Genomic DNA, 14,649 nt, shown 5'->3' with positions numbered 1-14,649 from the left:
GGTACCCACACATACACACATCAGGAATTTACTCAACTAAAAACCAATATCCATATGTTTACATATGGAGATACCAGTTATAGCAATGCCTACATAAAATCACCTGAATATTGTAGCATATTATAGCATATGCAAAGCTGTATAAGCAGATCATTTTCATATTACCCACATATGCATAAAAAAAGACAGAACCAGGCTAGCAGGATGGCTCCATGGGTAAAGAAAACTGCAGACAAGTATGTTGCCTCAGGTTCAATAACCAAACCCACACGGTAGAAGCAGGAAACAGACTCCTACAAGCTGTTTTTTAACTTACACACATGCAATATGATCTGCATGATTGCATACATACAAGCACAAAAAACCAAGTAAATGTAACAAACATTTTTAGAAAAATGGCAGTTTCATATTAGGTGGTTACATTTGTGATAAAACGATGGATATATGAATAGCTATTTTACAAAATGCAGAACACTTTCCAGTGTTCTTCTTCAAATTTCCCCTGTACCCCTTCCTCTTCTACATTCTTTTGTATAGCTATATAGTTATACACATGTAGGTGTGTGTATGTAATGTATACTAATTTTTGCTTTTGCCTTATAACTTTGCTTCAGTATGGAGGGTATTTACTAGACAAGCAATTTAGCAAACAAGACAGGGAAGATAGCAGGATGAATATTCTTATATAGGATGTCCCATGTATAAGAATATACTCATTAACCTACACTGCATTTTTGCAAAACTGTTTATTGTGTGCTTTTGCATATGTCTGTGTATGCACACATGTATGTGCAGGGGCTTGCATCTGTGAATATCAAGAACGATTTGGCATCCTGCTCCATCACATTCTACCTTATTCTCCTGAGACAGTATCTCACTAAAACTGGCAGCCGACAAGCTCTCTCATCATCTGTCTCTACCTCCACGCCTTACCACTGAAGTTAAAAGCAGATGCATAGCTATGCCTGACTTTCTAAGTGAATGCTGGGGGTCCAACCTTGGGTCCTAATACTTGTAAAGAAAATGCTATAATCCACTGAGCCATTTCCCAAGTCTATCTATAAGTTTATCATTAATAGTATTAGTCAAAGTAGCGGTACAGCTCGAATGTATGAAGCTTAATGGCTTAGACAATCCCATGGCCAAACTGTGCTCCCACAGGCTTCTTGAAGATGTCTGTATAATTGTAAAGCCCTAAGATATTAGGACACATAATTTAATTAGATAGTTCACTAGAGAAGAGTTACTTTTTCAAGCAGTAGTGCGTGCCTGATTCATTTTACAGTGATTACTTCATAGTTAAAATAGATATTTATCATAAAGAGGACTTTGTCTATGGGCCTACAGTACAGTGTGGATGCAGCCAAATCTAGAGAACATCAAATCCACTCTGCAGAGCGTGGAGTGTGAAGAACAGACAGTAAAATGCCACAAGCAGCAGAGGTGGAGTACTACATTCCTGGAGGTGGGACTACAGCTCAATTGGTAAAATATTTGCTTTGCACACACAAGGGCCTGAGTTTGAGCCCTGGAACCCATGTCAAAATGTGATGCATGTACTGTTGTAATCCCAGAGCTCGGGGAACAGAAAGAGGACATTCAGCCTAGCAGAATGGGCAAGGCACAGACTACTGAGAGGCACTATCTCAAAACAATATGGATGGCTACTGAGAACTAACGTGTAGACTAGGGTTGACTCCATGTGCAACTGCACACATGAGTGCGTGTATACATGTACACACACAGATATCATATGTTCCCAGTATTAGATAGATGTAAACTGCACATGAATGTGTGTATACATGTACACACGCAGATACCATATGTTCCCAGTATTAGACAGATGTAAGGGAATCTTTCAGCTTCTCCTTTTGTGTTCTTAAGGAGCTAATTTTTGGAGAGATTATGCACTCTGATGCTTAAAAGACCACTACAATTACAATGAAACAGCTAAATACATCTAATTAGTGACTGACCACAAACATAAAAAACAATAAGAAAGAAATTGACAGTGTAAAACAACAAAGTCCACTTGTCAAGTATTATAAGTTAATTTTTCTTACTTTTGACGTGTGTGTGTGTGTATGCATATGTGTGTACGTACTTGAGTGCAGTGCTCTTAGATTGCAGAAGGGGATGTTGGATCCTCTAGAGAGGGAGTTATGGGTGTTTATCAATCACCTAACATTAGTGTTGGGAATCAAATTCCAGTCATTAGGAAGAGCAGGTGCATTCTCAACTACTAAGCTACCTCTCCAGCCCCCATACTTTGAAACAGAAGAAAAAAAACATGAATTAGGAACAGAACAGTTTTAAAAATAATTGTTTCAATTTATGTTTATCCTTATAATATATTATGTACAAAATACTGAAGAGTGTTCAAAGATGACTTAAGAATCTACATACTGAATAAACCAAATGATCCAAAATTTCATTGTTGTCAGCTGCTGACTGAAATGTGGATTCAAACTATTGATACACAGATTCCAAGTAACCAAGAGACAGACATCAGGCGGGTAGAATGATTTTTAACCACCAATATTCCTCTCAGAAAGCTTGAATTAGATCAAGGTTAGTCACACAGGAAAGTTTTATTTCTACTCTAAAAGCATTTCTAGGTCTTAGCAGATAGCTCAGTGGATAAAGATCCTTACCACCATGTCTATTAATGCAAATGCTATCCCAATGACCCTGTTTTGAAAGGAGAAATCTTGCAAGTTGTCCTTTGAATTGCACCTGATTGTGTGCACATATACACATGATGATTCACATGTATGCACACATACGAGCACACACACACAAGCACACTCACATACTCACACTAAAATACAATAAAATTGTTTAAATCCTTTAAAATATTTTCAATTCTATGTCATTTAAATGCACCCATGTGTCACTTAGACAGCTACTGTTTAAGGAATAATTTAAAACATGAAGATGCATAGTCACTAAGCCTGGAGAAATATCACAGATGCGACTTGAGTATCAAAAACAATGTATACCTCAGTCTGGGAGATGGCTTAGCAGGAAAAAGTGCTTGCTACCAAGCCGGCCAACCGGAGTTTAACCCCCCCGAACCTACATGGTAAACAAAAGCTGACTCTTGCAAGCTCTCGTCTGTTTTCCACTTGTGCATTGAAGCACACATATGAATTCACACACAAACAAAATGCAAAAGAAATTAAAATATATAACATATGGAATGGAAGTTGCATTTTTTTTAATTAGTTAGAATTCAGTTCAAAGTAAATGTCATTGTGATAATGATTATACCTGAACACATCTTAATCCTTGTTGGTTCTTAAGTCAATGATAGTGTGATAGAAGACCGGGACATCTGCAACCAGTAAGATGCATCCAACCCTATCAAAGCAGAGCCTAAGAATGAGGTGGTTAACATCTCTGAGCCTGCCCCTCCTTAGAAAATGGTAAATATTCAAGTAATGGGAGCTTCATGGCATTTACAGTGATGAACCCAGTTCCCATTTTTATCACATAATTTGAATGCTTAGCAGTTTGCTGTCTTGTGTAAACTTATTTTGATAGAGATAGCAGAAAAGCAGGGTCACACATAGGAAAGAGGGAGAGAAAAGGAAATCCTTTAATCAACACAGTACTTTACTCATGGACAGCTTTCACAGCTTTGATCAGCAGTGGAGTAGATCACTCATGATATATATTGTAGTATAAGATACAGTAGTAAAAAGGAACAGTTTATCACAGAATTACTGAGAGCCATGGGTAAGTTCTATACAACTTTTGACAAGAAAGAGTAAAAACCTAAGAATATACTTCCTGAGACTATTTATATCAAGTACAAAACCATCAAGGCTAAACAGTAAAATGTGCACAGTGATGGCCCATGCAAGTGGTTAGACAGGCATTTGGCAAAGCTTTGCTTTCTTAGTCCAGGTGACATAGACATGTTTACCTTAGAATTAAGGCTCACACGATGCACAAAATATGTGAGGAAAGGTTCTTTGATAAATTTTACATGCCAATAAATATTAAAGCATGGAAATTCTGAATATAAACAAATATTTTCTTCTAAAATCAAAACATGAGCCATTCTGTCACATGTGATTCTAGTTACTCTTTTAAAAACTATTTGTTTTTTACGCCGGGCGGTGGTGGCGCACGCCTTTAATCCCAGCACTCGGGAGGCAGAGGCAGGCGGATCTCTGTGAGTTCGAGGCCAGCCTGGTCTACAAGAGCTAGTTCCAGGACAGGCACCAAAGCCACAGAGAAACCCTGTCTCGAAAAACCAAACAAAAAAAAAAAAACTATTTGTTTTTTGTGGCTTTCCCATCATGCATTTTAATCCCATTCATGTCCCCATACCTTTGCATCTGCCCTATGCCCTTACAACATACCCCCCAAAATAAAATAAAATAAAATAAAATTTAAGGGAAACAAAAAAGAGAGTTCTCATCGTGGAAGCTGAGGTGTGACACAGTGAGCCACACAGTATATCCTTTAGACCACGCACCTTCACTTGCAAGTGTTCATTGGTCTGGTTTGAGGCCTCTGATTTCTGCTACACTATTGACACTGGGTCCTCACTGGGACTTCTCTTGGAGACCCTGTTGTTATCTTGTTGTTGCAGAGATCCCACAGCTTTGGATCTACAGGACTGGTCCCTTCACATTTTTCAGCAGATCTTAGATGGGATGGATGTTGGGGTAGAACAACTCATGGCCATGGTTGGGCCTGGGTGGTTGCAGGGTTGGTCAGTTCATCAGCTCTCCCTTATCCTCACTGCTAGCTCTCTAGCATTTCCCTGCTAGTTCACCATTTACAGCAAGGAACAAAGGGAGGGGCTGGTTCTTCTGTTTTTATTTCCTCATGACCAGTTCCCCCACACCTACACCACCAGAAACAGCTCGACTGTGTTGCCCAGGTGAGCCACAGGGGCCACTCTCCTGAGTGCTGCAGTTGATCCAGGCAGGGACAGCTTTCCTGTTTTCATGACCACAGGTGAAGGATAAGGAAGTGGGGAGAGCATTTCTCCCTTGCCCATGCCACAGTATGACAGATGAGGGGTATGAGCAGATCTCCCATGCTCACATTTTTGGGGTCTACTCACCTGCAATCCTATCAACAGGGTCAGCTCTACTGGGCTGCCCAGACAAGGTACAGGGCCTGCTTTCCCAAATGCTACAGGTGGTGGGGATAGAGTAGGCTCTCTCTCCTCCTGCATGTGACAGGGGTGAAAGGGAATGGACATCTTGCTCTCACACTCACTACCACTTGGGAGACCAAGGGGCAAGGGCAGCTCTTTGACTCTCACCTGTGCCCTCTAGTTACATTCTCTTTATGTATTTTAGTGTACATGTTTATGGATGCACATGGGTATGTGTGTGAGTCTATGAGTTTCATAGCATGTGTATAGAATTGAGATGACAGTTCTGCTCTTTCCCTCTACTATGTGGATCCATAGGATTGAACTCAGGATATCAGGCTTGGGGTTAGGTACCTTTACCCACTGAGAAATTATCTGCTCCATATAGAAATATAATATGGCAGAATAACCAGAAACTTAGAAGAAGAAAAAAAAAGAGGCAAGATCAGGGTTGAGTTTCATACAGAAAATGTGATTATAACGTGATGAAATAAGTCAGAGATTTAAGAAAAACAATACACATGAGAGAGAGAGACAGAGAGAGAGAAACTTAGGAGTTTGTATTCATTCAATTTTCTTATCACCAGAATGACATACTCAGAATCCATACTCAGAAGATTTTTGGACTGCTTTTTGGGGAGCTCACCAAGACCAGCTGGACTGGGAATGAAAAAGCGTGTGATCAAACCAGACTCTCTGAACGTGGCTGACAAGGAGGGCTGACTGAGAAGCCAAGGACAATGGCACTGGGTTTTGATCATACTGCATGTACTGGCTTTGTGGGAGCCTAGTCTGTTTGCATGCTCACTTTCTGAGACCTGGATGGAGGGGGGGGACCTTGGACTTCCCACAGGGCAGGGAACCTTGATTGCTCTTTGGACTGGAGAGGGAGGGGGATGGGGAGGGGAGGGAAATGAGAGAAGCGGAGGAGGTGGAAATTTTTAATTAAAAATGAATAAAATAAATAAACTAGTTAATTTTAAAAAACTCATTTATAAGCCTGGATAGTCATGCCTGTTCTTGCATGTATCAAATCAATTTCCTTTATATTTATGAGTTGTATACTATTTTATGAATTTGCAACTATTTAGCCATTCACCAATGAAATAACATCTGAGTTGTTTACGGTAACAAACAGGGTCTCTTATATGCCAGTCTTGGTTCTAACTCTCTATGTAGCCAGGAACCTTAAAGTCTTCCCCTACCTCCCAAAAATTGGGATTGCAAGCATGTACCATCTTCATTTATGTGGTAGGATTTATGTATGCTAGTAGAGTACTCTATAGACTGACTGTATTCAGGTCCCTCAAGGAATAATTAAAAATAAAGCTATAGAGTTTCAAGGCAATCCTTGGCCATATAACAAGATCTTATGTCAAACATTAATAAGTTGAAAAATAAACAATCATTCAACCAGGCAAATGAAAAAGTAAATAACTAAATACTACTGTAAGTATGCACATAAACAGCTTGCTGTGAACCTAGGTTTCATGTCACTGGAAAAACTACCATAGTGTGCACATGCTAGGTTGTACAGTAGCACAAGTTGGTACCACCATCAATACCCTCTTACACAACCCTAGCAACAATATTGGAGTGATCTAATTTCTCTCTTTGCTGCAATAATTCAGTGACAACACAGTTGTTCTTTTTAAATAATTGATCCATTTTTATAGATGTTATTTTTGGTTTTAAGTGGGTTCTACTAGTACTAAAGACTTTGAAATGTGGAGAGCATCTCTCATGAGTCCTTTACCGGTGTGGGTTCCTTTGCTTTTCATACAGTTATTTTCCCTCTGCTCTTAAATATTCCATTCTGAGAATGCTTTACATGTGTTGCTTGTTTTAGTCAAGTTTCCGCTGCTTTGATAAAACAGTGTGAACAAAAGCAACTTAAGGAAGGAGGAATTTATTTGGCCATGGTATCAGAAGGATAAGTGACCATCATGATGGGGAAACACGGCAGCAGGCATTAGGCATAGCAGCTAGAGCAGAAAGCTATAATATACATCTTAACCTCAAGCACAAAGCAGAACAAGCAAATTGAAGGGAGAGTATGATATAAAATCTTAAATCCTACTCCCAGTGACATACATACTTCCTCATGCAAGGCCATACCCCCTAAACCTTTCCAAATAGCAACACCAACTCTGAACTAAAAGTTCAAATATCTGAGCCTGTGGGGGACCTCTCTCAATCAAGCTACCACAGGAATCCTTTGCTAAATATGTTATTGCAAATATTTCTCACAGGCTCTAGATTGAAATTTTACTATCCTAGTGCACCTTTGCACAGAACAAGTTTCCAAGTCCATAGACTTCACTCCTAGTGTATTGTCTAAGGAAATTTTCCTTAGTCTTAGACACTAAATACATATGGGTTTCTTTACCGATTACATATACATTTATATTTGGATTCAGTCTGAATTCATTCTTATTTTTCACAAGCGATTAGAATGAGGTCAGTTTAGGTGATATTTTTTATTCTATTATGCTTTTATCTGTTCCTTTCGTCTTCTTTCTCTCCTCTCTGTCTCCCTTTTTCATTTCTATTTAAAATGCTTTTATTACATTTTATTTTTTGTATTTTATGTGTTTGAGGAAATATCAGTGTAGACGACAGTATACGAGTATACAAGTAGAAGTCAGACAAAAACTGGTAAGTGCCAGTTTCCTTCCCCTACTACATATGGTCCTGGGGCTCAAATTCAGAACATCAGTCTTGGTGGCAAACACCCTTACCCACTGATCCATCTTGCTGGTTCCTTGTTTTCTTCCTGACTGTGGATATCTATTCATTCTATCACCATTTGTGGAAAAGACTATAATTTATCTTGCTGGACTGTTCTGCCACTCTTTCTATAACTCGCCTGCTACATTCAAGAGACCCACTTCTGAGTTCTAGATGCCTTCTCGTTGGCTATGAGTGTTCATCTTGTTGATAGCTCTAGTCTTGATTGCAATGACTTTTACCACATGCTAACATATCAATGGTCATTGGGTCAGCAAAATGGATCAGTGGGTAAAGGTATTTGCCACCAGACTTGATGATCTGAATCTAGTATTTCGGACCTACATAGTAGAATCAGAGAAGCCACTTCCAAAGCTGTCATCTGACTGTCACACATGTACCATGATACATACGCATGAGCACACATGTGCGTGTGCACACACACGCACACACACACACACACACACACACACTACTCACGTCAAACATATAATCAAAAAATAAATTTCATCATTTTTTATATGGCAGGTCAAATTTAAATTACTCTAGGTAGCACTAGTTCATGACCTTATAATATATTTTAATATTTTTCTATTTTTTGCATAAAAAGACATATTTTTTTCTCATGTAACATGTTGCTTACAAAATTTGAAACTGAGGAAAGCACTGGGAGAGCAACAGTTAATCAAAACCCAAAGACTCTGAACAGGAAAATAAACCTGTAATGACAATCTCACCATCTTTTTCAGAACACATTATTTTTAGTAAAAGCATAAGCTTTAAAGAGACCCAAGATGTACACTCCAAAAGGCTAACACACTGAACATCAAGTCTTCTGAACTGTGAAATATCATGTGTTTGGAGTCTTTTGATGCATTATACGAGGCTTCCTGCCTTAACTCCATAAATTTTTATTGTCTGTCCTAATGCTCATAAAACTTCTTTGAATAATCTCCTATCGTTTATTCTCTACAGAAACTAATGTGTGGAATTGCCTTTTAACACTCACACTGATTTTTAACTGTGGAAATCATACCAATGTACAAAATATCTACTTGCCATATGTATGTTCTAATTGTGCTCTGAAGCTGGGGAAGAATAACGAAGCAGTGACAGAGAGAAGAACATTGTGTTTGCTAAAACTTTATTTCTTTTGTTGTCCTACTTTGGGTATTTTCTGAGATTATGTGGCTAATACTCAAATGCCATCAATGGCACTGGATATGGCTTTTGTGTGCAAAAGCAGTGGCTGTGAAAACATGACTTTGAATCCCCAGAACCTTGGAAAAACACAGACCCATAGTACAGGTCTGTGATTCCATTGCTTCTATGGAAATGGGGAGAGGAGACAGAAGTACCCACAGAAACTCACAGACCATAAGCCTGGCATATAGAAGCAAAAAAAAAAGTAGCAAAGAGATCCTTTATTACACAAGATGGAAGTTGAGAGCTAACACAGAGATTGTTCCTCACCTTCATATGTGTTTCCTGGCATGTACATACCTGTTTTTTTTTTTTTTTTACAAATTATACATAGGTTCATACTTACATTCATGTGCTCAGACACACACACACACACACACACAATTATCACTAGCTGGCAAAATGATTAAGAATGTGAATGCCCACACATGCCACAAGTAATAACTTACATATTCTGCACAATATCCATAAAACCTAAAAAGAAATCCTGACTTAGCAAGATGGCTCAGTGAGTAAAGACTTGTCATTAAGACTGTTGACCTCAGTCTCCAGAAAACAGATGGTAAAAAGAAAACCATTTGTTTCAAGTTATCCTGACCATTAAAGTATTCTGTAGATCTGTAGAACATGGATGCCTACACACACACACACACACACACACACACACACACACACAAAGGAAAACTTTAAACACAACACCAAAGCATATGTTATCCATTATTTCAAACAGTATTCTTCTTGTGTATACACTGAGCTCAGAACATCGCTAGTAGGAAAGTCTCTGACCTACATACACCCAAGACACTTCCCTGGATGCTTATGGGCTTATCCTGAAAGCAAGCACGCCTCTGTCACATTTTCTGAAAGCTAATGCATTTGTCACTGTCACTTGAGTTTGTTCTAGTTATTGGCTAGTCAACTGTGTTGCCTTCAGCCATTTCTTTAGCAAAGCAAACACCACATGTCCAAGCCATTCTCAATATAACCACGAATGCTGTCTCGGTGTCCACAGAGAAAGATTTCTGTAGAAAGAGCAAGAGTTCCTTTACCTGCTTGACGTCATATGCCAGAAGAACATACTTTAAATCTGGGGAAACTGAGTGTCTGGATGCTTTAAAAGTTACCTACAAGAAGAAAAAGAAAGAGAATTTATTATTTTAAGTAGATAAATAACCAAGAAAGTGGGTTGAGTACTGATGTCAAATATGGGAAGGAACAGGAATTCTCAACATACTCTTCTGAAATGAACAATGTCATTGCTTTGGAAACTAATTCTGAGACTTTCAGACAATATAATTTGCATGAATTTACCACATCAACAACTCTTCCCCTAATCATCCATTCCTCCCATCACTTTCTACTCAACACTTTCCTCCACAATCTAGTCCAGTTTCTATTGCCCACCTAGTTTTGGGAGTGAGGCCAGCCTGGTATGTGGTTGATCTACCAATGATTACATAAGTAAAGAAAGCTGCCTCTCACTCTCCCCGCAGCCATCACATACCAATATCTACTCAGCTGGTAACCTCCCTCCCTCTATGCTGGGACTTTTGTGTGGCCAGGGTTAGTACTGGTCTTGTGTATGCAGCAATAATCACTGTGCATACATTTAAATCAAAGTTTTGAAAAATCTTATCTAACAGTTTAGTAGAAAAGACATGAAAATAGCCATTTTATGGGTAAATACTTAAAAAGCAATCATTCTATAACTGAGGAAAAATGGGGCTAGAATGGTGTTCATTTGGTACAGTGTTTGGCTTGTATGCAGGAAGCCCTAGATCATTCTGTGACTATAAGAGTGGGCACCAAGGGAGAGATAGGAGAATCACAAGTTCAAGTTCATCTTCAACTATTTAGCACGTTTGAAGCAAGTCTGAGTTATATGAAATTCTCTCTCTAAACAGAAAAAAATACTGAGTTAGGTGTGTGTCTCATACCTGTGAGTCTATAAATCTAGCATTAGGACTACTACTATTAGCATTAGTAGAAGGACTACTTTGCAAATTCATTGCCAGTCTGGGCTAAAAGTGATATCCACCATGAGCTATATACAATCTCTCTCTCTCTCTCTCTCTCTCTCTCTCTCTCTCTCTCTATCTCTCTCTCTCTCCCTTCCTCCTTCTCTTCCTCTCTCCCTCCTCCCCCTCTTTTTCTCTGAATCTTTCTCCCTATCTGTATGTCTGTATGTGTTGTATATTATTGTCTATATATATTTATTTATGAGATATGTTTGCATTTGACACACACTAATACTCACAGAGACTATGTTGCTTTCTGTATACACATTTTTGAGATACATACTTATATTTGACACACACATACATTTGTATTTCAAATGTATGCATACATACACACATGCATACACTAAGGTAAAGGCTTATTGAAATTCTGAAATAGACACAAAGATTTTAGAGTTGCATGTTTGATTAGTAGAAAGAAAAGATACAGTGAAAATTCTGTGTGCTGCCATTTTCAGTCTGTGTTTTTTTCTTTTCCTATTTAACTCTTTAAGTATTTAAAGATCCATCAAAGACAAACTTTCTTTAGAGGAAGTTTCCTCGGTAAATCAGATAAAACACAAATACATAACTAATTGCATTTGATACCAAAAAACTACTGTAACTACAGTGTACCTGATGGATTCTGAGCTTACAATTTAACTATTGAACAGATCTGGTGACAGAAGTAATTTAAAATGCATGATGAAAGTTAAATACATTGAAGGTGGAGAAATGGCTTTACATGAAATATAGGTGTTTGTTGAACTCATATCAAATGGAAAGACTAGATAATTACTCACTGCCTCCCTGGAGTTCCATGCTTCCCTTTCCTTTCTCCTCCTAACTGAAATCTCATGCCACTGAAGAATTTGTCCAAAGTAGAAGAGATAACAAAAAATTCCCACCTGCAGTCAAGCTGGAAAGAATACAGCTAACTGTAGGGTGTGGGGTTTGTAGCCAGATTCTAAGGATATCAGTTTTGTATCACCGAGCCCCTCAACTTATGGCATTTGGTACATGTTGTCAAAAATGAATGGAATTGTCGGGTATTCATTTGGTATTGTCAAGAACAAAATTACAATTTAAGAGCATAAATCGCTTTATTTCCCATTCTGAATTTTTACATGTCATTATAAAAAAAAATAAGGTATCCAATGGTAGGGGCCAAAAAGTTTGATTTTAAAAATCAAGAAGTCTTTTAAGAAGCAGCAGAAATGAAGGACTATGAAAAAGCATCTGTCAGTGCCAAGTCACCTTCCTGAAAAGCAAAACCAAGGAGAGACAGGCCAGTGAAAACTGTGACTGGTTCATACCAGACAGGGAAAAAATCTAATCCCTAGGACAGAAGCGATGGCAGTGTTCCCAGAACAGGTTTTAAAGAGCAATGTGGAGGATACTGTCTGTTCAGCCATCTCTTTAAAGAACAGTACCCTTCCTAGAACTGCAGTGCCTGAGGCAGGTAACCTTGTGACCGGATGTCATCACTTCTGTCCTAGGGATTAGAAATCCCCAACATTATAGATGGTGAGGCTGTCTCAAGGCCACAGAAATGCAAAAGGAATTCAGGAAGGCTCCTGTAACAGACCTTGAGTTATCTCACAAGCCAGAGGGTATTTTTGTTCTTCCTTGCTTTCATTCTGTTTGGTAGAGACTTTTTTTCCTTGCCTGGTATGAATTATTTAAAGGAATCTCACATGCTTTGTCCCCTCCACCCCTATGTGAGATTCTTCACACAAATTAACTTCCTGTTTTCACAGGTGCGTCTGGGCCTTGGTAACAACATTTTAGTGTCTTTACGGTTCTTACCATTATCCAGTCTGACACTTTGTTAATTATCACTGTACTCCCTCCAGCTTAGGCTGCATACAAACTGGGAAGTGTTCCAAATAGCTTTTCAAGGGCCCAACGCTGTTGAATCTAGAGCTGAGCACTGGTCATCTGGGATGGAAGGGTCCATAATGTGTACATAAGAAATTCATTCTAGAGCTACAGGGGTAGCTCAGTGGCTGAGAATGCTCACTGAAGTTCAAATCCCAGAGCCCACAATAATGGCTGCTGTTTCCATGTGTTCCCATAATCCTAGCATTGTGGAGATGTGGGGCTGGTGTTGCTGGGTTTTGTTCGCTGCAAAGCCAGTATAAGGCTTAATGAGAGACTGTCTCAATGGAATAAGTCAGAATGCTATAGCAGGGCCCTTTAGGTACTTTAGTCTTCTTGCCTGCATCTGCACATATATGTTCATATATACCACATACATATACATGCCAAAATCTAGTAATTAATTTATGAAACTTTGGACGTTTTACACAAATTCATGTTACTATAAAGCAGTGGTTTTCAACTTTGGGGTCGCATATCTGTTATCCTTCATTTCAGATATTTTATTATGATTTATTATAGTAGGAAAACTACAGTTATGAAGTAGCAGTGAAATAATTTTATGGATTGGGGTCACCACAATGTGAGGAACTGTATTAAAGGGTCACAGCATTAGGAAGGTTGAGAGCCACTGCTATGAAGCATTTGTGTTATTATCTCTTGCATCTGAGGGGAAAGTTCTAACAGTAGTGAAAGCTGCTTGAAATTGGCCTTAACTGTGTGCTATAATATGATTCTAGTGAGTCTCAACTGGATAGGACTTCACATTAGAGATTGGGGTAGAGAGGTGACTTATGAGGTAAGAGTCATTGATCCTCTTCCAGAGGACAAGAGTCCTGTTCTCAGCCTCCATCAGCGCCTGTAACTGCAGCTCCAGAGGACACAAAACCCTCTTCTGGCCTTCATAGGCAACCGGTCACCCAACAAATAAATGAAAACAATTTTACAAAAGGAAATCCGAGTTTGGGGAAATTTAATATAGTAACTGTTGTGCTCCCTTCACAGCTTATTTCCTGTTAAAATGAAGGGCTGAAGAAAAGGTTGTTGTGGGTATACATGCCTGTAAGGGTTGGATGTAGAAGCCGAAACATGACATCATAAAATTACTCCTCATGTCCCTTCTACTATTTGTTTTGTGTCAGGGTTTCTCACCGGCCCTGAACTTAGCCAAGTAGGCCAGGCTAGGTTTCCAGTAAATTCCAGGAATGCCCTCTCTTCATGTCCCACTTCACTGATGATTGGATTATAAGCATGCAGTACCTATTCTACATTTCTGTGGGTACTGGAAATCAAACTCAGCTTCCAATGCTTATTGCCTAAGCTATCTAACCAGAAAAACAATGATTTTTGTATGTGTTTACGATTATTAAACAATAATGCCTATAGTGACTGTTTCAGTCCAGAGAGTCCTGGAAGGTATTAAAAGGCATGTTTTCTACATATAAGCGAAGTTCCTTTAAAGAACAGCAAAAGGATAAGCTCAAGAAACACAAATATGTACATGGTCCTGTCTTATTCAGTGTAACACAAGTAATTCACTGTATGAGAAACAGCAAGGTTCCTGAAGGTTCTACAAGGTAAAGGAAACCCCACTAAGTGGATTTTCATGCCATATTGGGCAGAGTAAGGTAGGCATCAAGTGTCTCTATGGTCCACAGCAGAACTGATATTTGAAACCCAATAACCTGCCGAGACAAGGCACTTAAAGTAAGGCTG

General features: G+C 38.9%; 1 protein-coding gene across 1 annotated transcript in view; it reads right to left on the bottom strand.

The window, feature by feature from the left end:
* Dpp10 (dipeptidyl peptidase like 10) overlaps positions 1-14,649 on the bottom strand; it is a 717,576-nt gene that overhangs the window by 326,658 nt on the left and 376,269 nt on the right. Inside the window, exon 5 of the mRNA XM_038349339.1 lies at positions 10,105-10,179. Coding sequence (XP_038205267.1) covers positions 10,105-10,179 — 75 coding nt within the window. The remainder of the gene's footprint in view (positions 1-10,104; positions 10,180-14,649) is intronic.

The sequence above is a fragment of the Arvicola amphibius genome, chromosome 12 (genome assembly GCF_903992535.2).
Source record: "Arvicola amphibius chromosome 12, mArvAmp1.2, whole genome shotgun sequence".
NCBI lineage: Eukaryota > Metazoa > Chordata > Mammalia > Rodentia > Cricetidae > Arvicola > Arvicola amphibius.
The sequence above is the reverse complement of the archived record's forward strand: the minus strand, read 5'-3'. Positions and strand labels throughout refer to the sequence as shown.